The sequence below is a fragment of the Metopolophium dirhodum genome, chromosome 9, assembly GCF_019925205.1.
Source record: "Metopolophium dirhodum isolate CAU chromosome 9, ASM1992520v1, whole genome shotgun sequence".
NCBI classification, from domain to species: Eukaryota; Metazoa; Arthropoda; class Insecta; order Hemiptera; family Aphididae; genus Metopolophium; species Metopolophium dirhodum.
Genome location: NC_083568.1, coordinates 20,151,526 through 20,178,870, shown reverse-complemented (window position 1 = coordinate 20,178,870; position 27,345 = coordinate 20,151,526). Strand labels below are relative to the sequence as shown.

Here is a 27,345-nt window from a genome sequence, read left to right as displayed (position 1 = left end):
ACATAATATAGTATAAGTATAGTGTTTGGCGGGTTACATAAAAGTTAAATAAATCAAAAAAAAAAAAAAATCCTTAATCCTAAATAACAACGCTATCTAGTGGGACAGGCCGGACTTCACGCGTGTGATGAATAGTATAAATATAGAGCGTTCGATGCCGCTGCTATTATCGTAGGGCCATTGTTCGTCGAATAAATTAGAAAGCATAGCCCACCTCAAGTGGCCTCAGGAGCATATTGGGAATAAAAATCGGCGTCCGGTAACAGAAAATTCGGCTAAAAAATTTTGAGCAAATAATAAAATTCAAAAAAATAAATATTTAGCTTAACCCTAAGCATTTTATTTTGTTCTCCTTTTTTTATTTCTTAGATACAGAATACTTTAAATATTAAAAAAATAAAAAATAAATACATTTATTAAATGGGACAAAATTTATTCAAGCCACCCAAATTTTTACCGACCCAGGCTGGGATCACACATCGGCCACCATACCACCCCAGGGCAACCGTTAACGATATTACGAACTTACATTACTATAAATTACAGTCATTTTTATTTTGATTCAAATTAAATTAATGTAACGACTGTTCTGGCGTCAGTGGCCACCCAAAGTCCAAACCCATATCATACAATTCTATACTACGTGCCTAAACATCATTGAATTGTTACTAAAAACCAGAAAGACGACTTGTTTAAACAATTATACCGAAATTTTAAAATTCTTCTCTGGTTTTATAGTTTTTTGTATTATTATTGACTATTGAGAAAAGTACTGATCATTTTTAGATCTGAGCGAAGCAATGAATGTAGTGATTTAAATCAACAATGATATTACTGTGTGTTTTTTTTTGTGTCTGTTTACACAATAAATAGTCGATTTTCAACTTCAGTATATTTTCCGGTGAGAAATGAATCTAGTTTGTATACATTCGAGAGGTAAATGTCATAGAAGTTTTCAAAAGCACCGGGAAAAACACAAAAAGAAAAATTAGGATAAACGGTAATTTATTGTTACGCAAAATGTATTTTTGACGAAATTGGTTTCTCATTTTGTTATAATTCAAAAACAAATAACCATAGATACTTAAAATTTAAAAGAATTAAAAAACCCACATAAATATTGACTTTCCTGATGAAACATAATACGTGCAGAATCTGTAGCGCATTATCTCCGCCGATCCGAAATGTAAGTACGATGTAACCCGAGATCGGAACGAAACGTACATCGTTTGCCGTATTGTTTTGCCATAGACTAAAGTTATGATTTTATATGATAAACCCATAAACATATATTATACCTAGAACAACTAGATTGGTCTATCGATCCTATAATTTTTAGAGCGCAATTGGTATATCGAAACTAAAATGTTTAGAGCACAATTGGTAAACTCCCAACTGTATAGCCGTCTCCGCATCTTATCATCGAAGTCGGCCGCCATTTACAAAGCAGGCAAAGTTTATAAAATAATATTATTACAGAATATGCTCACAGCAATTTATTCAAATTCTTAAATTGTTTTTTGTACTATACCTATTGTCCTGTGGCAATACAATCTTCTGGTTTTTAAATGAAAATCCCATTTTTTACAGTAAATTAGTGGATGGATAATTTTTTGAAAATGTTGATATACCTAATTCAAAAATTGGACGAGTTTCACAGTTACTAAAATGTTTATACCTACTAAGGATAATAGTCCTCAAAAATGGTTTTACAAAAATGTAAAATAAATGTAATATTGAATCTTATATTCTATTAATTATCTTGGACCATTTTCAAAAATTATTTATGTGGACGTATGGACTTCAATTATGGGGCGTGGTAAAAAAATCTCACACTAATAGAATTCAAATATTCCAAAATATATCGCTCCGACGATTGTCCAATGCTCCACCCTATGCATCTAACCTAGCCCTTCATAACGATCTCCATATGAGAACAATAGAAGCGGAAGCACACATTTTCTACACACGTTTCCATAAACGACTTCAAACCCATCCAAACCCTCTCATATAAAAGATGTTTCCATCCTTACACTCCCGGGAAATCCTAATCGCAGATTAAAAAGAAAGTGGTGCCGTGACCTTTTACAAAACTTTAATGTCTAACGTCTCTAGAGAAAAAAATAATAATAATAATGAATAATTAAAAAAAATAAAATAATTATCATTAGCCAAGAGCCACTAATGGGTGGCTGCTTATTCACAACATTCATGTTATTCTTGTCTTACTTTTTCATATAAACTTATTGTGCTAAAAATAGTATAGATTGTTTATGTTAAATAAAAATATATATAAAAAAAATATAGTTATGTATATGAATAAATGTAAACAATGCCTGCTTTATAAATGGCGGCTGACTTCAACATTGGTCACAACAGCTGTAGTATAAAGACGGCTATCTAGTTGTTGTATATATCTATGAATGAACCCTAAATTATTATAAAGTCTTTGAGATTTTAGCTATAGGTCTTTCGCCGATGATATCGGTACATCATGCTAATTTTGTCGTCTTCTTGAAAATATTATAATGGTTAATTGATAATACTGATAATAGCTACAAGTTATATTAATATAATATAATTAAGGAATTAAATTTATTTACTATTAAATTAAAATTGAAAATCCCGATTTACGAAAATATTATCAAAAGAAACTAAAATTATTAAAGTATTCTATACAAACTAATATTTCTATAATAAGAAATAATTAAAAAACAGTAAAAAATTTGAATACTTTTTTTAAAAGTATTTAGTTAATTCATGTCAAATCAGTTTACCATTCATTGTAAACCGGCTTAATGTTGGTTTGTCAACAGTTCAATATACCTACCTAATTATATGTTTACTACATACTATTAAGTAGGTACCTAGTACCTGCCTAGTATATATCTATACTATCTATGTCCTACGTATAATAGATACTATGCCTAAACGTTCTTACTTGACCAAAAATGATTTACATACTTCTGTGCAAAAAATGTATTTACTCTAATGTGAATACGAACTTTAAAATTGTATTTGGAATTTTCGCACGTACGTCAGAGATAATAATAGGGTACCTACTGTTATCATGTGAATCACCAATCAGCCTATTATATAATAGGCTAAAATATACACAATTTTTTGTATCTAAACTCTTATTATTTATTGACTATTGTTTATAAAGTTAAATATATACATTTATCTTTAGTAAAATATTGTTATGTTTCAGGGTTACGTAATGATTATGTAAGTAAATGTAAAGGCTCCAAAATAGGTCAGAGGTCCATAGCAATGTCTTAAACGTAAACGTCGTATCTACAAATCTGAATACTGCCAATCCAATTAAAACTTACAAATGTATTAAAACAGCTAGGTATTAGCCATATAGATTTAATGAACATTTGAGAAAACCATTTACTGTTTTAATACCGAGTGTATCTCTCTTTCTCTCCCTCACTCTGAATTTGTCTTCGGTTAAATTATATATTATACCGAGTAACTAAAAAATAACCTTCCCCTAACTCGTAATCCTTAATTTCCTCCTGCTTGTATTTTAAAACTCAAATGTCTACTTACTCTTCATTAGTTAAAATTAATGATTTCTCTAATTACGTAGATATTAGCCTATATATCATAAAGGCAAACTGCATATTTCAAAGTATGAGGTATAAGACAAGAACAAACATCTTAGTATTTAAACATTTTAAGTTTCTAGCCCTCCCCTCCCCCATAATTTTACACGATTTCCACCAACGTACGTCATCTAAACTGTGATTAAAAATTTATAATCAGTATATTATATTATTATGAATCTATGTATTTTATATGATGATATAGCCATAATAAATAATAATAAGTGCGATCGAGTTATTTGGTATCAAATGAATGATCTTATTGATTAATATTATAAAAGGTGTTAATGATAATATTATAATAATATGCAACCTACAAACATATTATATTATAGTATGTACTTTATATATGCATATGATGATTAATAATGTACCAATGAATTTTTGAATATATGTACTGATTCTCATTTGATATATAGATAAAAAAAACTGATTAGTGCCTAATGAAAACAATTCTTTATTCTTTTTTTCTCACATTTGCAGCTATAGTCATAGACCAAGCTATTTTTAGTTATGACTTATGAATAATATGGTCAGTTGGCCAGATAATATATTACCCGTAGCAATAATATATTCACCTGCGGTAAGACTACGATGAAAATATATATTTTTTAGATGAACTCACTTGATATACGTTTTAATGCACACCAATGTGTCCTCTGTTTATCTGTACTTCCTAAAGTCTAAATTATATAATATATACCTATAATATACACAACAGCATAATATAATATGCAATAGGTACTAAAATATTTGATAGACTCTGTATTGTAAATTATTATGATTGTTACGAGTATTCAAAAACTCCCTGTTGCAATGTAATCTTGTGTGGCTTAATATTATATACCTAAACCTAATGGTAGGAATGATTATAATTAATAATCAATAAAGTAAAGTACCTACCCAGCTCAGTAGGTCCAGTGCACTGCAGTGCTTGAAGTGTGGAGTGTATAGTTTATCATTTATGGCATTGGTTGAAGTTTCTATTTTTTCCACACATGAGATTATCTGCCAACAGGCGCGGCGTTTAGGGGGGGGCCATAGGGGCCATGGCCCCTCCCTAGAGGCCTAGACATCAAACATTGCAACGTAGTATATACATTCATAATAATTTTATTTTTAGAATTTGAACCTCCAAAAACTGTATGGGCATCATTAGATAATTGTTCGCCAATAATATTTCCTACAATTCACAACATTCTATTGATATTAGGGACCCTGCCTGTAAGTGTTGCTACAGCTGAACGCAGCTTTTCCACGCTTCGCAGGTATAATTATTATTGCCTAGCTTGAAAATTAATTTTAATACTGCCTATGCTTTTGCACATTAGATTACAAACATGGTTGCGGTCACAAATGGGTCAAGATAGACTAGTAGGGCTAGCACTACTTAATGTTCACAGAGAGTATAATATATCAGTGGAAAATAAAATTAGTCGATTTGCTTCAATGAAAAAAAGAAATTTAGATTTTGTATTATAGAAGACTAATATAAATTTGTATATTATTCAATATACAAATTATACTATATTGTATAATATGTTAATTAACCATTTAATTTTTTTAATATAAATATTTATTTTACATTTTTACCTTCATACCTACCTATTACATGTTTTTCCTCTGTTGGTTGAAAAGTAGTATCATTTGTGGACCCAAAGGATATTGCCCCCCCCCCCCCTAGAAGACGAATCAAATCCGCCACTGTCTGCCAAGTTATACCTATGTAACATAAAAATTGACCACTACAGAGTCACAACAACTTAGACAACTATACCCTAACTCATACAAATATTATTGTTACAAACATTGTAAACGAAATTAATTAGATTTATAAATAAGTAATAACGATATGAAATAATTTATATATTTGTTTATTGTTACAAATTATAAACATTCATGTGTAAAACAAAAACATACAATATATTTTCCAAAATCAAAACAATATTTTATAATTACATATTATATGTATTATATAGTATATTGCAATACGTTCACATATTATAAAAAAATAACATAAAAACAAATCAAGAGTACAAAGAATTCTAAAAATCAGACGCTTATAAAATAAAATAAATATAACTGACAAAAATATGCCGTATTTGATGAATGAATATTTGAATAAAGCTTAGGACTAAGGCTTTCCGTTGGTCGTTACACTGGCAGCCGGAGTGGCGGCCGGTGCGCTTTTCACCTTATTGCCTTTTGAAGGTTTGGCGGTCGCGACCGTTCCGCTGTTTTTATTATCTTTTTCGGTTTCTTTCTTTTTTGACTCGTTTATTTTCGAAGACACTGACGATAAATATTCCTGAAAAATGTAAACGAATTCAGTACAAATTCCACCGGGCAGTTTATACCACTACTATATTATTATTATAGTGACTGTACTATAGTTACTATACCCAGGAAGACTTTTCACTTACCAGTATTAATTTTCTTAGATCTTCGACGAGTTTCTTGTACTTGGCCAACTGCATATTGGTAAATTGCACAACTGTGCCTTTCGCATTTTCCAAATGGGCGTACTGAAAACGTTAAAAGGTTATATTATATAATATATTTAAAACTATACAACGCATTGATATTCGACTAAACTATGATATAATTAGAGATGGCCTTAGAAGTTAGAAAAGACACTTTTCCGACATTAGTTGTAAGTTTTTACAGTTACTAGAATGTAGGGTTGTTAGGTATTCTGTTCGTAATTAAAAATAATACCCAAATTGAATTTATATAATATAATGATAAATGGAGTTATACTAAATATCAACATACGACAATATATTGTAATCCTTTAATGAGGAGGACGGAGTGGCCGGGTGGACTACGGCATCGGTTCGAATCTCGACCACGGGCAGATCCTCTCTCTCTCTCTGGGCAGTTAACTGTCTAAAGAGAGAGAGGCCACCATCTTCCGACCGGGCATGGCAGAAACCTACGGGTGCTCAATTTGAAATTATGCCAAAACTAAAACACATGTGTTTACCAAACCTACAGTACCCTCCCCTAAAGTTGAAAAACCACCCAATAGCCTAAGTTGCCGCGGGTTAATCAATAAATAAAAATAATGCTTGAATTGAACAATTAGACCATTGCAGTTGACGCCTATATATTATTCTAAATTGATTAAATATCGAAGAACCAAAAAAATTTTATTATGATGTATGATCAGATGCAAATAAGTAATCATATTGCGGTTAATAAGAATGAATGAAGTTTCAGAATTGCCCCCTGTTTGTAGGGTCTTAATAACAACTCTGCAGCATGGGCCATTAGTTAGTCTCCGTAATTTAATGTCATGCCTTAACTAACAAAAATAATGTGTGCCGTAATCGCGTCAGTGTTAACCATATTGTTTGTTAGCCACACCTTTATAATTTGGTCCGCCAAGACGGCAGCCTCCTGGGAAGCGTAGGTGAATGCGTGTCCCAAGTATGCGGGTCCCATACTGATGTTTTTGGCCACGAAGTTGGTCACGTGCACGAAACGTCTAGCTCCCTCCCTCGACAACATTTCGATGAGCTGTTCAATGTTCTCTGGTGGCTTTTGATTTTCTGGTTCGTCCTCACTCAGGTGTTTCCAGATGGCCTTCATTTTTTCCGAAAACGCTTTAGGGTCTTTGGCCAACTGAAAAATTATCACGATTTGTGAGTTTAAAGTGTTTTCCTGATATTCAGTGGTAGTTTAGTGGCATTAACCATTATGCACCGGTCTATCGATTTATCAAACACTTAATCATTCCAAATGCTCAAGACTACAGTCATATTTTAGGATTCATTTTTAAATTATTATAATATTGTGGAGTAAAAATATAATGTAGATCGAATATTATGTCATCACATATTTTATATTTTCGCAATAATAATATTTTATTTTAATTAGTTTTGTAATTATATTTATACACACGTACAAATGTACAATAATAGATTGTTTATATTTAAAACCAGCTAATCAACGATTTTTAAACGAATATTTTAGTTTCATAACAATACCTCATTAAAATAATGTGTCGAAATGTTAAATAACATTCGATATTTTTCAGTTAGTAGCCAGAAACTCTACTATGAAACATAATAATATTTTGTGGTGGACCTAATCAAGATTAATTCTATATCGATATTTAAAAACAGTTAAAGTCTTTAAAAAATAAAAAAAACAATGAGTAACTTATAAGGTTACTTGCAACAGTAACTTGCTACATGGCTAGGTCAAACACGTACCGGGTTAGTGGGTGATTCACTGATAATTTTCACCTTCACTTTTCCTTGAATAATTAATTAATTAAAATTAAAATGTTTGAAACTTGACGTATACTGGACTTTATTTTTAAAACTTATAAAATTTTTAATTTTTATTACCAAGGTTTGAAAAATATATAGAAATTAGACGGTTAGGTCCTCATTGTAAGTTGTTCTTGCAGAAACCTAAAAAATCTCAACTATACAAATGTGCAATTCGATACAATTAATTGATCTTTGTTATTTTGTTGTATAATTCAGAAAATATTCGTAGGGACCTGAAACTTATTGTTAATCCCTATATTATTATTTACTAATTATTCTACACATTACACAACGACGATTTTCAAAATATCTTGATTTATTGCCTATTAATACCACGGACCTATAATTGGCTATTCACGACCTATTCATGATAAGACGGTAATGACTCAAAAGTCAATACAAATAATTTATGATTATATAATATATACTATTATAATAATTAATTAAATAATAAATGCAATGTTTTCGGCAAAAATTAATTCAGCATACAATTTTACTAATATTGTAAAATAAATTAATATCATAGCTTTATATATAAAATATCTCTAAAAAATCGTTTTTTGTTTTTTTTTATCATTGAATTCAAATTTCACACATCCATCACAGTGACCTGCTAAAATATGACGAGGTGCGCTCAACACCTAAAACTGTACAACAGAGCTTTTAACTACTTGCCCACTTTTTAAATTTTTTTAATTAAACCATTGTTTATAAAAGTTATCATATAGTTTTTTAAGAATTCGAATTAATCGATATTTGTAATGTCACTTTTTACACTTCCATTATATGAACTATAATGAATAACTAACAAGTACTTTACACAAATACTTTTAACAAAATAAGATGTAACGAAAATGAAAACATTTAAACCACGGTAGAGGTAGACTAAAATCTAGGTCCCGTGTTTTAAACTAAATGTACTAAATTATAATTAGTCAATAGGCATACGCGTGTGTACACATCGTACAATATAAATAACATTATAAAAAGGATAAACATAAATTGATATTTGATAACTGCGTTTTTTTGGGCTATGTGCCTTATACGCAGCCATTGCCCATTTGTGCTATGGAACTTATCTACGTGAATAAAAAATAGTAAAAACTATAAATGATATGGAGCGTTCAAATCGGTCATTGAAATCGACTGTCGTATACGATTTCATCTAAATACGCTCAAACGCGTTTGACTAGAGCGTAGGTCTTAAGAGTATGTGTGGATGGCTAGGTACTCACGAGATCTGCGAAATACACGAAGCATTGGACGGTATCGTATCCCTGTTTTTTGAGCAGCTTGGCCTCGGCAATCGTCCTGCGGGTCAAGCGCCTTTGCAGTTTTCTGGAAAAGTGGTTGACGTGTCGGATAGTCTTCACCGCCTGGCTAGACGGTTCTGTACCTGCAGTAGGCAACAACAACACAATATATTGCCGACATTTGGTATAGATCGGGACTATAATATATGATATTATAATTATTAGTAATTGCACATAGGTACATTGTAGGCACATTATAATATTATGGATGATCGGTCGAAAACAAAAGCCCCAGGGCCCCTTTTTTAGTACGTAATTTTTAAATAAAAAAATCCTTACTCGGTTTGTCGGCCGCGTCCTCGCCCGGATCCTTGTCCGGCAAGTATTTGTCCACGTATTTGTCAGCCACGCTTAAAGCGTCGTCCAACATGCTGAGCTGCTTCACGGAGTCTGCACGTTTTAGCACCGGCTCGACTTTGGCCTTGACGAAGGTCTTGGTTGTGAAATAAATCTACAGGGCAGAGATTTATTTAGTACTATTGAAATCGGGTCTTAATCGGTAAAATTAACGTTGTTGCGATTACTGTCTTGTATAATATACAAACAAATTCACCTACCAATACAGTTCTAAAACTTATATAATATTTTAATCTGCATAGGTACATAAATATGGTACACATTTACACTAATGTTGTGTACTATATATACTGTTGTTATTGTGTTGTTGCGGTTTACCATGTCCTTTTTATTATTATTATTAGTATTAGTAGAAGGCTTTAATTAAAGGAAAATGTCTTATTATGAACGGGTGATTCACAGTGTGATATACAGTTGTTAACGCTTATCGTGTATCAGACATAGGTCACATTCGTCTCCTCGGACGATGAACATACGAGTTTGAAGTAGAAAATAAACAGAATAACAATGAAACAGATCAAAGGTATATCACCTCGTGCGTAATTAATCATTGACCAATGTGTCTGGGAAAATCAAAACGATATAGATACATACTATAGGTAACTTGCTATATGATGTTATTATCATACTGACTAACGAGTGTAGTTTAAATAAATATAATTATAATAATTAATTATATCAATATCATCGAGTATATTATAATATTATAATATATGATGGATTTTTTTTCGAAAAAGACAACGACTCTCTCCCATTAATTATATAAACTAAATGTATATTACTTGTGTTATACTCTAATGTCCTAGAAAGTTAGGTAAATAATCAATAAATCAATGGTTTTCAATAGGAACTATCATTTTTTTCGGTTATATGTTGATTCTGAACTTTAGATCTCAAATCAGCAATTTTAAATATTTACATAATAATATTATAATATTATTATATCTCCGATAAATGTATATAAAGTAAAATAATTAATATCATTATATTATCGTTTAGGTATAATATCAGTTATAAAATCAAAAACAATATAATATAAGAATTATAAATAATAAATTACTCTCTTTATAGATAGTACCTACCTATGTAACAATATATATAATAATATTGTATATAGGAAAGGTCACGTTGAATCATAATATGATTACAACTATCATTATTAACTATACTAGTATAAGATAACATTTCAGTATTAATATAATAAACCTACAATAGTAATATTATATAAACTTATTTTTCTTTTAAATTCGATTAAAATCTTTGATTATTAAACAATTAAATAATATCTAATTTTGAATTTTGTAGTTGTATCCATCGGAAAATATTATAAGATATTCATATAATCATATTCCTAATTGATATTCTTAAATAGGGTATTTTATATTGTTACAAACTAAGGTCTCACAACAAGTTCAAGTAAGATTGGCTACCCACTCTAACTATAGGTATGGTAAAACCGCCTTTATGTATTTTATTATATAATGTGATTTAATACAAATTATGATTATTGTATAGGCACTGCCTAATTCAGGGGTGACCGTAAGAAATAATTATTTATATCATGTATAGATATATTTTTATACCCACAACCCACTCATATTTAGTATGTGTGATACCATATTGTCTTATTATTAATAATATTATAGTAATACTACATTGGTATAAATGTTGTACGTCAATCCAAACAAAAATAATATTGCCAACGTCTAACTATGACACTAATTAAAAACACCGCATGTAGCAATATATTTATATATTTTCGGGGAATATAACTAGGGATGAACGCACTTAGTACTTGGTTAAATATAACCATTGGTTTTATAATAATATACGTATACTTAAAATAAATAAGTATACTTTTATAATATTTTATGTTAGTATATTGTAAAATCAACGGTATAATGTTTTATAACTTAAAAGTGTGTATTTTAATTGCATATACCTAGGTGATAAAAAGCAAGAAATTTAAATAATATTCATAACCTTGAAGATATAACATTAAAACTTTCAAATAAAGCACTGACAAAAATCACTGGTCACTGAAACAGTGGTATATATATAATATATATATATTATATATAGGTAAATAAAATATATAGTTATCCTCATTTCAAATTTGTACTATAATACACATAATTAATTTATATTGATATACATTTTTAATATAAAGCATCGAATCATTATTCTTCTACCTATATAGCTAACCTCTTTTAATCTCGTTATGGACGGAAACACGCCATGGCAGTCCACAAGTTCATAATCAAATCAAAATCCATTATAGAAATAATAACGTTAATATGGTTTTTAAATATTTTTCCGATACTTTATCCAACATATTTTATCGACTTACAGAAGTTAAATAGTGATATAGATACCTACCAAAATGTTATTGACGGCCTAAAACGGATCAAGTGCATTAATATACGCATTATAGTTTACGAGCCGGATGTTTATCAAAGAGTATAAATATAAAAATATTAAAGAAAAAAAGCTTAGTTTTGTAATTGCTCTTATATATACTATATTTGTAATAATTGGCATGCATTTTAGATTCTGAGTGTATTGATTTTACAATGATGTGTCTTGTTTTTTTTTGTGTCTGTCATCACGGTTTGGGGCAGTAAAACTGCTTCGATTTTCTTCAACAGTATCTTTTCTGATAGGAAAGTGAATCTAGTTGGTACTTTGGGGGGCCAAAAGTAAAAATGTCTCAAGAGTTTTCAAAAGCGCCGTGAAAAACAAAAGAAAAATTTAGGAAAAACGGGAATTTTTACGCAAAATCTATTTTTGAGAAAATAGGTATTGGTTTTTGGTGTAACTCTAAAACAAACGAACGTATATACATGACATTTTCACTGGTTGTTTATATTTTCATTTTCTATATACGATAAAATTTTCAAAATATTTTGATTTGTTTTGAACTGTTTAGGAACATTTTTAGTTTCCAATTTTATTAGTCATTTTTTCAATGTATGCCAATAAAACTTTATTTGTTGGCTAAAAAATTTTGAAAATTTAATACAGGCTCCTACTTTATTGTTACAATGAAAATTTAAAAAACATTAAAAATCCTTAGTCACAGTTTTTTTTATAAGCATTTAAAGTTCAAATTTTGACAAAATTTATCAAATTTAAAATTTAATAATTATTTTGTAGTTAAAAATTTATAAAATGTTCAACTTGTATAGCTAAGGATTGAAAATTTAAAACAAGGTTCCACGTAAATAGGTAAATATATAAATTACTGAATTCACAATAATATCGTCAAATATATACTTAGTAATATCATAATTCATAGGCTGGCTGATCGTTTTCGCTCAGAATCGTTTTTTTTATACAATGATATTATATCATTGAATTCAAATTTATCACCATTCATTACAGTGACTCACTTGTAACCTACTGTACAGTAGAGCGACATCCACTTACTCACTTTTTTATTCTTACGTTTTATGAATTACCGAAAAAAACTATTATTATAAAATATTTTAATATATTAATATTAAATATTATTATTACACAATATTTTAAAAGTACTCACCTCTTCTGGAGTGTAGGTCACCATCGGTACGTTGTGTTCGACGACGTCCAATGACTTACACATAATATCGTCAATTCTGTTGATCGGGTCTTCGAATTTGATGACCAGCGGAACAGACATATCCACGACGCTCAAAACGGTCTTCTCTGCGCTTTCCAAGCTATATCCAATCACTCTGTTCGACATCTATAATAATATTATGTATATGCTTAGTCACAAATTTTGGAAAACCGTTAAAAATAGCCCGTTGAAGAATCAATACGTTCAATATTATATCCAGTGATTGAATCGACGAGGGAACGCAGTCCCTGAATTTTTTTTAATATTAATAATACGAGTAGGTACCCCTTCTGATTATTATATCCTAATCAGTATAAGACAATTAAATATTCAGGTACCCGCACGTTTTTTTAAAACTATTGCATCCTCCTTCTAATTTTTTTCCTTATTCGTACACTGCAGATTATACTAACAAGCAATAATTTCTATTAAAGCAATAATTATTATTATCGCGGTAAGTATTTACCTTAACTTTTACGTAGATGTACGTCGCTTTGTTTACGCCCGACGACACCACCGGCAATTTCATGATCCTGTTGATGGCCACAAAGTGAGGTAAATCATGTTTCCTCGAAGCCGTCATTGTAATCGGTGATTTTTACCGTGAAAATCTAAATTTGTTTTAAAAAAAAAAAAAATGTTATAATATTATAATATGTGCGCACTGCTATCGCTGTAAATTAAGTTGAAGGGGTATAAAATATACCTTTAATGATATGTGCTGCTCGTTCGACACCGCACGGTTGAATGAATCGAAGATCTTTAACAATCGGCGATATAAATGTACCTGCGTTACCGTGATATAGGTATACTATATAGTGTGTGTGTGTGTGTGTGTGTGTGTGTGTGTGTGTGTGAGGTGTGTGAGTCTAAATATATATATATATGTTTACGTGCATGAGTAATGATGACTAAAATATTGTGACCTTTCCGAGGTTATCTGTACACTCGAACATGTGTAGGGTGTAGGTAAATTGGTATACTATAATATACATTATTATAACGTTTCGTTGAAATCGATCAGAGAAAGTTTGATACATTGGACCCGTGTCCTAGTGTATTATGGATATTATATACATTTTAATATTTTATAATATGTTACAAAATATTATAACTCATAATCACACAGTGTTTTAGTAAAAGAGTGAAAGAAATTTATGGAAGTCAAATCTAAATAGTATAATAATATGAACAATATATAACCTTGTTTGAGAGGAGTCATATAGTTATGTGTTTTCACGTGCCTAGAATATAATTAAAGTACTGTTACTAAGAATTAGCTCTAAACAAGACTTTGGTCGGCTGAAAAATAAAAAAATGCAACGTCTTGCGTTAGCGATGTCTCATCGGATATATTCGAGAGTTTGTGTCATAATATTTGCTAAATATTATAATAATACAATGGTCAACAGAACGATAAACATTAAAATATTTTACAAACGTGACGTAATTGATTACCTATATGGTATATAGATATTTGGATCGGGTGGCAGACGGCCATAGTTATTCAAGTTGATGACTTGACATAATTATATATTATAACGCATTTTGTTATTGTCATAGTAGTGAATCCTATAAATTCCTAAAACAAAAATAACAACACTATCCGAAATAATCGGTTTATCGCTGATACATCAGCCAACTAGCTACCTACAATTATTTGGTATTAAATATCAAGGCTGGGCATTAACGAGTTAACAAGTTAAAGTTAAGTTAAAAAGTTAATTTTATTTTAACTTTTTAACTTAACTATAGTTAATTTTGGCTTTTCATTAACTTACCTGTTAACTTACTAAATTTCTTTCCTAACTAACGTGAAATTAACGAGTTAATTTTTCATTTTAAAAAGTAAGTTAAGTTAATTTTTTTTGTTTTGAATTGTATTATATTTCACTATTTCAGTCTATTTCGTTTTCATGTCAAAAAAAATGTATCGTAAATTGTTTAAAGTTAAAAATTAAAATCATTCGAATCTAACTTATATGGAAATACTGTATGAAGTATAAACTCTATATCCTATAATTTAGTTTTTGGTTGGAAAAAATTAAGTACGCTAGCGTTTTATAAACAAATTAACTTTTCTTTAATTTAATAAAAAGTTAACAAAAAGTGTTCATAACTTTTAACTTTTTGTTATTGGTGCATAATATTAACTTAACTAAACCGAGTTAAAAAAAATCATTAACTTGCCCAGCTTTGTTAAATATCAATGTACCTAGGTACCCATATATCGTATTATCGTCTTACATCAATAGGTAATCATTACCTAATCGTAATATAAATATACAGTAATATTATTAAAATATTAATTTGAAATAATAAGTCATTTTCGTATTTTCTTTATTCACACGTTGGTGTTCTATATGAAAGCTGCAAAATATTTAAATATATAAGTACGATTTATTCACTCGAACATAAAATAAAACTGATCAAAATATCACGCTCACATAAATATTATAAACATTAAGTGACATATAGGTACCTATAATTTTTTTGAAATTTTTTCTCTGAGAAGCAAACTATAATTGTAGGAAGGTATAGTAAGGTACCTTACATTACAGCGCCTCCGTGAGGCTGTACTTTGCATGGCATTCAGTGCCGCAACTACCACCAGGGCAAGCAGGGCAAAGCCCTGCCAGAGGGCCCAAATTAATTTTTCAAAGGGGGCCCATAATGGGTGGATCCTATTATTATTTTTCCGGGTTTTTGATTTTGTAAAAATGTATTTTGAATTGAAATATTTTAAATATTAAATATTAAGGAGTTCATAATCGATAAGTAATAATGCGGTAAACATAGACCTTATGCTTAAATAATAATTTAGATTTTAGGCACAAACTATGAAAAGTCTGTGGTATAAGTATAAGGTCTTTGGCGGCAAATCAATTTCACAGATTTATTCTGTGATAAAAGATTAATGATGAAAAAATCACCGATCATCTTGGCGTTGGCTACACTGAATACTCAGTTTGTCTTATAAACCAAAGCATTATTCTGTGACCAAAGTAAGCACCACTAAAGTGCAAAATAAAAATAGAATAAAAATATCTCTTTTGTTTACATTTAGGTACCTACATACAAAATAATAATTCACCAATTATCTTCCGAACTAACCTTTATGGCTTATGCCTCTATGTGTTTTAAATTATTTCAAATTTATAATCACCAAGTTACTACTAGGTACTTTTAATTTTCACTTTTCATTGAATAGTTTGCATTGCTAATAAAAAAATACTTTTATTAATCATTGCTGTTAATACTTTAATACTTGACTTATAAGTTATTTTAATCATATTTACAATGTCAAAATATCTCAGTGGTTCAGCAAAAAGGAAAATGAGAATAAAAAAAGATGAAGAAATAAAGAAGTTGAGAGGTTCATTAAATATGTTTGTAGTAAAAAACAATTTGGATAATGCTGGTAAGTGGTAAATATATATTATTAAATACTGGGTGGTTGTTAAAATTCCTGAAGTTAAGATTTTCTTAAGACGAAGGTCGTTTACTAAAAACTTAGTTTACTATTTACACATTTACCTAGTAATAACATTACATTCTGCATACAACTGTAAATAATATGATGTGAATATGTGATATTTTTTTAAATATTTTAGTTGACAAGTGTGCCAAAAATGTAATTATTAAAACAAATAAAAATACTGATGTGGAATCGTCTGGGACTTGTGATGATACTGAGCCAGACATATTTGATAATCAAGGTAGGAACCTAAATTAAACTTTTCAAAATTATTAAAATTTAAAAATGTAAACTATACAAAAAACTATGAGGATAAACACATCATATTCAATAGGTAGAATAATTTATAATTATGTTGATATTTATTACTTAGTGATTTAAGTATAGTTTTAGCATACTTTTTTTGTTTATAATTTGCAATTTCCATTTGTTGTTTAATTTATTATATTGATATACCTATGTAGGTGCCTAAACTATAGTTGTTCACTTCTTCATAATATTATCATTATAAATTGTTATGAACATTTTAGTTTATTGTATTTTATAAAGTGATTTTTTTGCTTTTAGTCGATAACTTTTCCACCAACTTAATTAGTAAAATAAATGAAAATACTGATTTGGAATCGTCTGTGACTTGTGATGATACTGAGCCAGACATATTTGATAAACCAGGTAGGAACCTAAATTAAACTTTTCAAAATTATTAAAATGTAAAAATGTAAACTAGGTGAAAATGAAAATAATGAAGTAGAATCGTCTGACACTTGTGATGTTACTGAGTCAGGCATATTTGATAAACCAGGTAGGTAAAATATATTTCTCAAAATACCTATAGTTTTCTTAAAACTTAAACTAAACTGAATAAATTAATAATCATAATAATTACATCTATTTCAATTGATATTAAATGTAAAAAGATATTCATATAGCTGTTAAACAGTTTTGATATTCATTACCTATCTTATAATATGTATAGTAAATTTTGTTTTATTTATAGGTTTAGATTTAACAAATGATTATCCAACTGACCGTGGACATTTTAAAGAGTTTGATACTGTAAAATCTGATTTGAAGAGAAGTATTTTATTGCATGGACCATGTAAACCAACCAACATAGAATTTCCCTATAGCCCTGATGGAAAAGGCATCCTTAGACGTTTTTCAGCACAGTTTTATCACAAAACTACAAATACAGGACTATGTATACCCAGAATATGGTTATGCTATTCAGTCATTTTAGATTGTGCATACTGTGAAGTATGTTGGCTTTTCGCTGATAGGCAAAATAGAAATTTTAAAATAAATTGGATATTAGGAATTAATGATTGGCACCATATTGGAGAAAAAATTGGAGCACATGAAATTTCTCAACAACATATTCAAGCCACTGAAGTCCGAGTACGCTGGTTAAAAAACGAAACTATAGACAAACATATGGAAGATAAAATTATTAAAGAAGCTAGTTTTTGGAGAAATGTTTTAATTAGATTAGTCAAAATTATTTTATTTTTAACTGCGGGGAATACTGCTCTCCGAGGAAACGAAAACAGTAAAACTAAAATAAATAATACAGAAGGAAACTTTATCAGGACTGTAAGGCTAATGGCAGATTTTGATCCTGTTTTAAATAATCTATTGAATAATGAAAATAATAAAATAAAATACCTGAGTTGGAAAATTCAAAATGAATTAATTCATTTATTATCCTCAGAAGTATTAAATATATTAGCAAACGAAGTAAAAAGATCTAAATATTATTCAATAATAGTAGATTCGACACAAGATATAACAAAAATTGATCAATTGAGTGTTATACTGCGTTATGTTGTTTTAAACTATGAAACAAAATCATTTGAAGTAAAAGAATCTTTTTTTGGGTTTTTTGAATTAGAGAACCATGGCTCAAAGGATTATGAAAATCTTATTTATGATGTGTTGAAAAAGTACAATTTAGACATCCAAAATTGTCGTGGCCAGGGTTATGATGGTGCAGCAGTAATGAGTGGAGCTTATTCAGGAGTGCAACAAAGAATATCTTCTACCGTGTCGAATGCACATTATGTACATTGCTGCGCACATAACCTTAACTTGGTGATTTGTGATGCAGCCAAATCGACGCAAGTTGCAACTAACTTTTTTACAACATTACAAACTATATTCAATTTTTTTAGTTCTAGTTGTCCTAGATGGGCATCACTTGCATTTGGTGATGACACTGCCAAAACAATTAGACTTAAAGTATTAAAAAAAGTTTGTCCTACTCGCTGGGAGGCTAGGCATTCATCAGTATCAGCATTAAAACAAAGGTATATAGAAGTTATAAAATCATTAACATATATGAGTTTATCAAGTAGTAAAGTAGATGAAAAACATATGGCAATTTCAATTAAAAAAAAAATAGAATCTTTTGAATTTTTACTTATGTTATGTTTGTGGGAACGAGTATTGCGTCCTTTGCATGGTATCTCTAAACTTTTGCAGAAGCAAGACATTGACCTCCAGAAAGCATTAGATAGATTGACTGATGCCTATACTTGTATGCAGCAACTAAGGAATGACTATTGTAGTGTAGTTGAAAATGCAAGCAACCTGGCAATTAAATGGGGTATTCCAACTGATGACAAAGTGGTTCGCCAAAAAAAAGCAAGGTTGTTTTTTGATGAAGTAGATGGTGACAGACGAATGAATATCACACAAGATAATTTTAAAATAAAAGTATTTTTACCAGTTGTTGACACAATAATATGTCAACTTAAAGATCGATTTAAAGGTTTACATAACGTTTGTAGTATTTTCAATTTTTTGAAACCTCAAACACTTTTAGGACCAGATGAAATTACTATTAAAGGATCATATGACTTTATTCAAATGTATCAATCAGATATAAGTTCTGATTTAACAAGTCAACTGCTATCAATCAAAGAAATTATAAAAAATAAAAATTTGAATAGTATCCAAGCACTGGCCTCATTTATTCTCGAAAACGACTTTGCTACAAGTTACTCTGATGTATTAGGAGCATGTATAATTTATTTGACATTGCCAGTAACGGTTGCAACAGCAGAAAGGTCTTTTTCAAAACTTAAAATAATAAAAAGCTATTTAAGGAATTCAACTGGACAAGAACGACTGTCCAATATTTCAGTTTTAAATATCGAACAGCGTCGTACAAAAGAAATTGATATGGACAAAATATTAACAAATTTTTCAAATATGAAAGCAAGAAAAATGAAATTTGATTAAGTATGAATTAATATATTGTTAAGTTTATTAAAATTATTTAAATATATAACATAAAATATATAAATACAGATATCATTTCCACAGAAACATAGAATACAATAGTTTTACAAAATAATAATCATTTATCATACCTTTTAATTTTATCAAAAAAAAAAATTTCTAGCAGCATTTTATATTATTATGTACCCTCTATAGTTGTAGGGCCCGAAATTTAATTTTGCCCTGGGGCCCTAAATTACTAAGTTGCGGCACTGATGGCATTAATACATTTGGTTTATTTTAATTATGGGAAACTATAACACCAATCAATGTTTTATAGGACTAAAATTCTTGTTTATTGCCTTTATGTATATATCAATGTAGATGTTATCTATAAATACGGTTAAAAAACAAACAAAAGGGCATTTCAGACATAATTTCTGTAATATATTGTAATGATTGAGAAATGCGTAATATATTAATATATTGGTTTTGGAATAATGTGTGTTTTTCATTTTTTTGACTTTTTGTTTATTTAAATTGGTGACCTCATTTCTGGATAATAAGAATAGGTAAATGCCTACCATACGATTTATGTATCACACTCGGGGCAGTCAATCCATTAAAAATTAACACAGACAATGCCAACACTGCAAACTAACAAACTTTCCAAGTTTTCCAATAATTTATCAGAAAATAGTGACAATAACTATGAAACAATTATATGAGATATTGATGGTCAAATAATATATTGATGGATAAAATTTACAGCAATATCACACTAAAATTTTGAGTAAAAAATATATTTATCTTGTAATATTGAAATTTGAGAAAATAGTTATTACTTACCTATTATTACAGATTTCAATTTTATAAACATTTTAAGCTCAATACAATAATTTTAACAAATAAGTAATTTGTCAGCTTAATTTAACTAGCTCAAAAAATCATTTCAAAATTTCAAAAATTATTAGTCAAACATATTTTTATCATAACCGATTGATAGTTTATGCTATAACCATTTAATAATATGCAAATATGCAATTGTTTTATGAATAATAAGGATTTTTAAGATAAAAACATTTAATAGTTGTTGACCTTATTTCAAAAATCTGAAGAAAAGAAACCTAATTTTAAATAATTTTTGATCTATGAATTATTTCAATATCGTATTTTCGTTTGCCTATACTAACATTATGGCACAGTAATTTATTACATGGTTTAGAAAATTGGTTATATATATATATAGAGAGAGAAGTTAAATAATTTAATCAAGGAAATAATAGTTAACCTAACGGGTTTAGATATCATTATTTTTACTGAGGTAAATATATGTTTGAATTTTACAATCATTATAATAATATATTACAGAATATTTTACAAAATAAAAAAAAAATATATTTTTATCAATTTTCTTTCATAATATTCAGCTATATAAATGAGTTATAGATAACTAATTATGTATCTAACACAACCCTAACATTTTCGCTATAATTATATTGTTGTTGTTTTTTTAAAGTTTATTTAATTATTCAATTGTTAATTATAATTTTGTAAGATTATCATGTAGAATAATATACACATAAAGGTACGTATTTAATAGGTAATAATTAATTAAAAATTAAATAAACGAGAATAGTAAACCTAACTTTACTCAGTGTCATTTTTACGATTGCGAAGATTTAATATTTCTTTCAAATTTCGACACACCGGCCGCACCTACTGATCTACGTACCTCACATTCTAGACAAGTCTTAAACTTGGGTCTTACAACACATAATACATATTTTTGTTATTGTACATAACAGACATTTCAAAACCCATCAAAATAACGAATATAGTTATTAGCTGTTTATTAGTAACAATGAATTATTATAGATAATGTTTATATATTTCTAACCATTAATTATAATATATTATAAACCTGTATAGTGCATATTATATTTATTCATAATTTGTATCATCTTTGTAAGCTTGTCTAACACGCCTACGGATCTTAATGAATAATCATAAATTGATAAACATAAATATATTTGGCACTGTAGTTTTTCGTAGTTTTAAGTTTCATGGCTAATAATATTATTACATTCTACATAAAAGGCAATTTTTTACTCCAATATTATTGACTGATTTCGACGAAAATTTCAGGAGATGGCTCTCAGAGATATCGGAAAGATTTAGAGATTAAGTTTGTATAGTTTGAACTACGTCCGATAGGTGAACAAACATTTTTTATATAAAACGGTATATTTATTGATTACAGGCTTTGTAAATTACTAGGTACCTCTAGGTACCTATTACCTATACTATAAATAATAACAAGTGCCGAATTTTAAAAATTTAATTTAATCGTGTGCGGAGATGTGTCTAACCCGATTAGATCATAGTGTTAAAGGTACTGTACTTAAACCAAAATACAACAAGTTTTGTGGATTCAGTGGCGTGGCGAACTTGATATTTTTAAGAAGCTAGTTTAATATTCCACCCACCCTGCAGCACCAATAACCCTATGAAGGCGTTAACTGTCATATTCGTAACTACTTGTCATAGTTATTACTAAAATACTATAGTTAACATTATATTATCATTTATCACCTATTAGCCATCACACAAACACCCCAAAAGAAATTCAGAAACTCTCGATTACCCCCGGCGCCACGTCATGGGTTATATGCAATCCACCTCAGGTTAGGTTAGGTTAACCTAACCTCAAGTGGGTTGCCTCCGTGGTCGGATAAGTCCACAAAGCGAAGTAGGTACACCACTGACACTCATATGCCTGGGAACTGAGGCAAGTACTCTAAAACCAAAATACACTAAGAGTCATATCAAATAATTGTTAATTTTTCACGGGCAAAGTTAGATAATACAGCTAATAATGATGTATAAAAGCAAATTACATATTTTATTCTACAACATAATATATTTTGTTTGATACATATTAATTTAAAACAACATAATTATACAAAATAAGTTACAAATTATATTATTGGTATGATAATCAAATAATATATAACACATATAACACATATAATAAAGGTACATAAATATTATTGCACACATGAATAACAGAATGGAAGTACAATATGAATCTCGATATACAATATACAAATTTATAATAATAATAATAACACAATAACAACAACAACAACAACAACAATAACAATAATAATCCATTAATTAATTCCCTTATCATACCACCAGTATATATAATAAGTATAATATTCTGACTCATAAATAGATATATAATATATTAAATGTTTGTTTGATACCGCCTTGAACGTAAAATACTGTAAGTAAGTTGCATTTAGGTACCTACCTACGTCGTGATTTCGTTTTAATCGAACCCTAGTTCCGCGTCAACCATTGCTTCTTCTGAAGACTTAACTACCATATATCTTGGTAGCCAAGTTCTTAATGTCGGGTCATAGACCGGCACTGTTTCCTCGCTGTACGCTCCCTCGGGCCCAAACGGATCTACGTCGGGCAAGTCGTGTCTCGATACCTGTTTACTACTCGGATCGTCCGCGTAGTCGTACTCCTCTACGCTTTGCGCCTCTGCCTGATCATCATCCTCAGTGGATTCGGCGAGTTCTTCAGTCACCGGTTTCCTGTGAAGTCTGTAATTTCTGTTCTTGTACCGCGGCCGAATGTGCGAGTACTGTGCCGTTGGCTCATAATTGGACCCAAACAACGGAGCATAGACGTGTGTCAGCGATGACGAGGCAGGCTGCTGTTGCTTGTGATTCTCATTTGATTTGTTCGCATCTGTCGTAGATTTTACCACCTCTGGGCTAGAATTGAATTTTTTCGTTTCGTGATAGGACTGTTTCCTATCTTTCGGTGCGCTATCCGTAATGTACATGCATTCCTCCGTCTCCGAACCCGTATCATCCTTACACTTGTAACACGTCATCTTATCTTTAAGAGATTTCTTGCAGTTCGACCGATCTTTGTTACGAAAATCACCCAACATCTTGTTCACTGGGCTTTCTTCACCTGAATTGAAATCAATTGATAAATCTTTATCGCCGAGCAACAAAGATTTTGTTTTCTTAAAACCGATTTGTCCATTGTCTAAAAATCCAAAGTCTCCATCTTTAGACGAAAACTTAGTGGCGATACTACTCTTCCGGTTTGAGCCCAGCTCCGGGAACAGCTTTTTAAAGTAATCATCGTAAGTTCGGTCACTGTCTAATTGTCTTTTGTACCTTGGCTTACCGTACACATTACGTGTGGAATACTCATAGGCGTTCTTTTTTGGATCATCTTCATATTCACATTGTTCATACTGTCTATTTGTCAAATTGTCTTGGCATACGTTACATACATTCCCTTTTTTCATTACTTTACGACAGGTAGACGATTTTGACGGCAATGGTGGCAATCTATATTCTTCACTTTCATTTTCAGCCGTTTCGTAATTCTCTGGATCTTCACTATCGTATTCGGCTACGGCATCTGCATTTTGAACATACTCTGGATCTTCTTCCGATTCTTGAGCATTGACATTGTCATATTCATAGTCTTCTACTTCTTCGCCACTTTCGGGTTGCTTTCGTTTTCTGTCATATACAACTCTGCGTTTAAATCTATTTTTTTTAAATTTATTCGATTCTTCTGGTTCTTTAAAATATTCATCAGAAATGGGGTCTGACGTGTATGAACATTTTTCATATGAACCACCTGAAGGTAAGTCTTTACACACCATGCATGACATTTTTCTTCCTATAATGTCATGATCCTCAATATCGTTTGGTGTCATAGATTTTTTCATTTTCTGGCACACTTGTCGCTTTTTAGTTGGAAACCGTCTTGATTGTAAAGGCCTAGGTTCATCAGCATCGTCTGTGTCTTCGTCAAGAACAGCCGCTGGTTTATTATTGCGTATATTATTAAATGATAATCGCCCTTTTTCTCCATTTAACCTTAAAGGTCTTTTGCTATTTCCGCGAGTCTTTAATGGTTGTACATCATCATCATCATCATCAAACACCCTTAAAGGTCGTTTATTTTCAACTAATCTTCGTGTATATGGATCGTCAGCAAATCGCTGAGGCTGCTTTTTTTTATACACTGGTCGTTGCTTATATGATTTTTGGTAACTATTAGAAGTCACTGGTACTCGATTCGTACCATAACCGGGGACCTTCTTCACTGAAGGCCTTATCCTAAACTGATTCTCTAATATATCCGATCCTTTTATTTTATTATGAATAGGTCTCCAACCGTTATGGGGTTCAAAGTTATCGTAATCTTGCTCAAAAGATTGCTGTTCTATAAATCGTCCATCATTACCATCTCCAAGGCCACCATTCCCACCTCCACCATTTCCTCCTCCACCGCCTCCGCTATTTCCACCCCCACCACCCCCTCCACTACCCCCTCCACCACCTCCTCCATTACCACCACCACCGCTACCCCCCATTCCCACCGCCTCCGCCGCCACCACCACCCCCATCGTCACCACCATCATCGCCATCACCACCGTCACCTCCATCATCTTGATGTTCTGGTATACTAAATGGATAATCTGTATAACGCGTAGACGGTGCTGATATATAATTTGAAGGTCTTAATGGTTCATAGTTGAGTACAAATTTAGGTTTTACAGGTCGTTGTTGAGGCAAATGAAATTTGTCATAAGCGTTCTGATCGAAATTAAAATCTACGCCGGACATCTGTTTATCAACGTCTTCCTGTAATTGAGAAAAATCGGTATTCGATTTTCTCCTTTGATCTGGAGATAAAAATGATTTGAAATGACCATTTTCAGCAACTTTTGAATCAATAGATGAACGGATGTTTTCGAATGTCTTTTCAAGTTTATAGTTGGCATCCGGCTTTGATGATTTAACTGGTACAATAGTGTTCAATGTCAAAAGAATGCCTATAGTGGCCGCTTGAAACACCTATGGAAAAAAACTTAAATTGAGAACGGTTCTTCAAATAGTAGGTAATATACCTTCATATATAATACAGAATCTTATGACTAACCACTGTTTACATTTATTGTTTGATTGTATGCCATTATTCGGTATTAAACCGACCATTAAAGCATTAAAAGAGGTCAATGAATTACACGCTTCATCAGTTCTGTCGTAATAAAATACAAGATTTTTTTTATAATTGTGTAACGTGCATAATACCTCTACGTGTAAATATATTAAATATGCATAAATCCGCCTACTAAAACAATCATTCATCGTAAAATGTAAAAACCATATATAATATTATACACATTTGTTTCTATAGTTTATTAAAAAATCTGCTCAAAGATTATTCACGGATATCTAGAGGTCATATTATTATATTATTATATATTATACTCGTACGCAAAATAAAACTAGATCTTCGTAAAACAGCAAATAGCATACATCGTTAGGTATATTATGTAATATTATGTATAAAATATATCGATGTCATGGCGACTGTATATGGTGGTTAATGCTTCTACGTTTGTCAAACGGACCGAAGACATTATTCAGAGCTATATTGCAGAATATCTACCATTATGTATCCTAGTATCCTACAGCTATATCGTTGTTCGTAATAGTATACACCCATATAGCTGGTACGATTTACAACATGGTGGCTGAAACGTTGAAAAATCAATAAGATACCGTAAAAGATAGGACATAATTATACTAATTATTCGAATATTTTGTAACAATAATAAAAAAAAATTGGAACGCCCGCAATACCGTCGGGGTCTATAAGAGCGTAAAAATAACAATTAATGATTTATGTCGGGAGTCAGCAACCTTTTTGAAGTCGAGGGCCAAAAATAAACGTACATTTTTCACGGGCTCCAGTTTGAATTTGAATATACCTAATTGTTTTATTTTAAAATAAAAATGTATAGTCAAATCAAATTTAGTTTACCTATTTAAGTTCCCAATATTGTATTATATATTTATTATGATATCTACAAACAAACAACGTTTCAATCCGTTGTTTCCAGCCCACAATATCTTAGCTTGTGGATTGTATGTACATGATGTCAATTTTTAAGTGTTTATTATTAGTAAATTATAAATTTTACTCTCGAGCCACATAAAATTTCTGAGGGCTGCGGGATGCCGACCCCTAATTTAAGTCAACATACAATATTACCTGACATGTGATGTGTACGGCGATCATGGCGTTAGGACACGCTCAGCTCGGCAGTGATCTGGATGGACATGCAGTCAAGTGCGCGCACACGTCGTCCGCAAGAATCGCATTAACACCTAACGCGGCGAGCCGACGGCGTTTGGGTGTATTTGCGAATCACGCGGTGGCGCCTCCCACTCAGAGCGCGTTTCGTGCGTTTTTCGTTCGCTGTTTCGCATCCAACAGACCACGTCCAATCGTTATACCGTGAAAATCATACCGTTCGTTTTTATTGCCAGATGAATAAATTATAAATGAAATTAACGAGGAGAACGTAATAATAATGAGAAAAAAAATTAAACAAAACAAACAATCCAGTTAT

At 30.5% G+C, this 27,345-nt stretch overlaps 4 protein-coding genes across 5 annotated transcripts; 1 reads left to right on the top strand and 3 right to left on the bottom strand.

Annotated features, from left to right (window-relative positions):
- Positions 1-5,472: 5,472 nt before the first annotated feature.
- LOC132952601 (lipid storage droplets surface-binding protein 1) lies at positions 5,473-14,008 on the bottom strand. Of its 2 annotated transcripts, none has more exons than XM_061024936.1 (8): positions 13,875-14,008; positions 13,635-13,779; positions 13,109-13,294; positions 9,490-9,661; positions 9,133-9,347; positions 6,984-7,241; positions 6,038-6,139; positions 5,473-5,922 (listed from the first exon to the last, which is right to left on the bottom strand). In XM_061024936.1, the coding sequence occupies exons 2-8, from the start codon at positions 13,749-13,751 to the stop codon at positions 5,749-5,751; spliced, it is 1,224 nt and encodes a 407-aa protein (XP_060880919.1). In that variant the 5' UTR covers positions 13,752-13,779; positions 13,875-14,008; the 3' UTR covers positions 5,473-5,748. The 2 variants fall into 2 exon arrangements, with proteins under 2 accessions (XP_060880919.1, XP_060880920.1); XM_061024937.1 differs by having other exon boundaries at positions 9,133-9,293.
- A 1,766-nt stretch (positions 14,009-15,774) lies between these two features.
- LOC132952216 (zinc finger MYM-type protein 1-like) lies at positions 15,775-20,076 on the top strand. Its single transcript, XM_061024429.1, has 5 exons — positions 15,775-16,589; positions 16,783-16,887; positions 17,214-17,318; positions 17,374-17,448; positions 17,644-20,076. The coding sequence occupies exons 1-5, from the start codon at positions 16,469-16,471 to the stop codon at positions 19,887-19,889; spliced, it is 2,652 nt and encodes an 883-aa protein (XP_060880412.1). The 5' UTR covers positions 15,775-16,468; the 3' UTR covers positions 19,890-20,076.
- A 2,727-nt stretch (positions 20,077-22,803) lies between these two features.
- On the bottom strand, positions 22,804-25,181 carry LOC132952224 (uncharacterized). The gene has a single exon (XM_061024442.1). It carries the CDS (start codon positions 24,643-24,645, stop codon positions 23,206-23,208), a length of 1,440 nt encoding a protein of 479 aa, XP_060880425.1. The 5' UTR covers positions 24,646-25,181; the 3' UTR covers positions 22,804-23,205.
- On the bottom strand, positions 24,728-27,092 carry LOC132953026 (uncharacterized). Its single transcript, XM_061025575.1, has 4 exons — positions 26,985-27,092; positions 25,303-25,780; positions 24,797-25,145; positions 24,728-24,740 (listed from the first exon to the last, which is right to left on the bottom strand). The coding sequence occupies exons 1-4, from the start codon at positions 27,009-27,011 to the stop codon at positions 24,728-24,730; spliced, it is 867 nt and encodes a 288-aa protein (XP_060881558.1). The 5' UTR covers positions 27,012-27,092.
- Between the last annotated feature and the right edge of the window lie 253 nt (positions 27,093-27,345).

Bases quoted from the DNA above. Each gene is read 5' to 3' on its own strand.
- LOC132952601 (XM_061024936.1), bottom strand. From the start codon at position 13,751: ATGACGGCTTCGAGGAAACATGATTTACCTCACTTTGTGGCCATCAAC. The intron at 9,348-9,489 runs GTAAGGATTTTT...CATATATTATAG, and splicing joins GGACGCGGCCGACAAACCGA to TCCCGATCTATACCAAATGT. The intron at 5,923-6,037 runs GTAAGTGAAAAG...TACATTTTTCAG, and splicing joins ATCTAAGAAAATTAATACTG to GAATATTTATCGTCAGTGTC.
- LOC132952216 (XM_061024429.1), top strand. From the start codon at position 16,469: ATGTCAAAATATCTCAGTGGTTCAGCAAAAAGGAAAATGAGAATAAAA. The intron at 16,590-16,782 runs GTAAGTGGTAAA...TAAATATTTTAG, and splicing joins AAACAATTTGGATAATGCTG to TTGACAAGTGTGCCAAAAAT. The intron at 17,319-17,373 runs GTAGGAACCTAA...AATGTAAACTAG, and splicing joins AGACATATTTGATAAACCAG to GTGAAAATGAAAATAATGAA.
- LOC132952224 (XM_061024442.1), bottom strand. From the start codon at position 24,645: ATGAAAAAATCTATGACACCAAACGATATTGAGGATCATGACATTATA.
- LOC132953026 (XM_061025575.1), bottom strand. From the start codon at position 27,011: ATGATCGCCGTACACATCACATGTCAG. The intron at 25,781-26,984 runs GTAATATTGTAT...TTTTTTCCATAG, and splicing joins CCGTACACATCACATGTCAG to GTGTTTCAAGCGGCCACTAT. The intron at 25,146-25,302 runs GTGGGAATGGGG...GACGATTTATAG, and splicing joins TGGTGGTGGCGGCGGAGGCG to AACAGCAATCTTTTGAGCAA.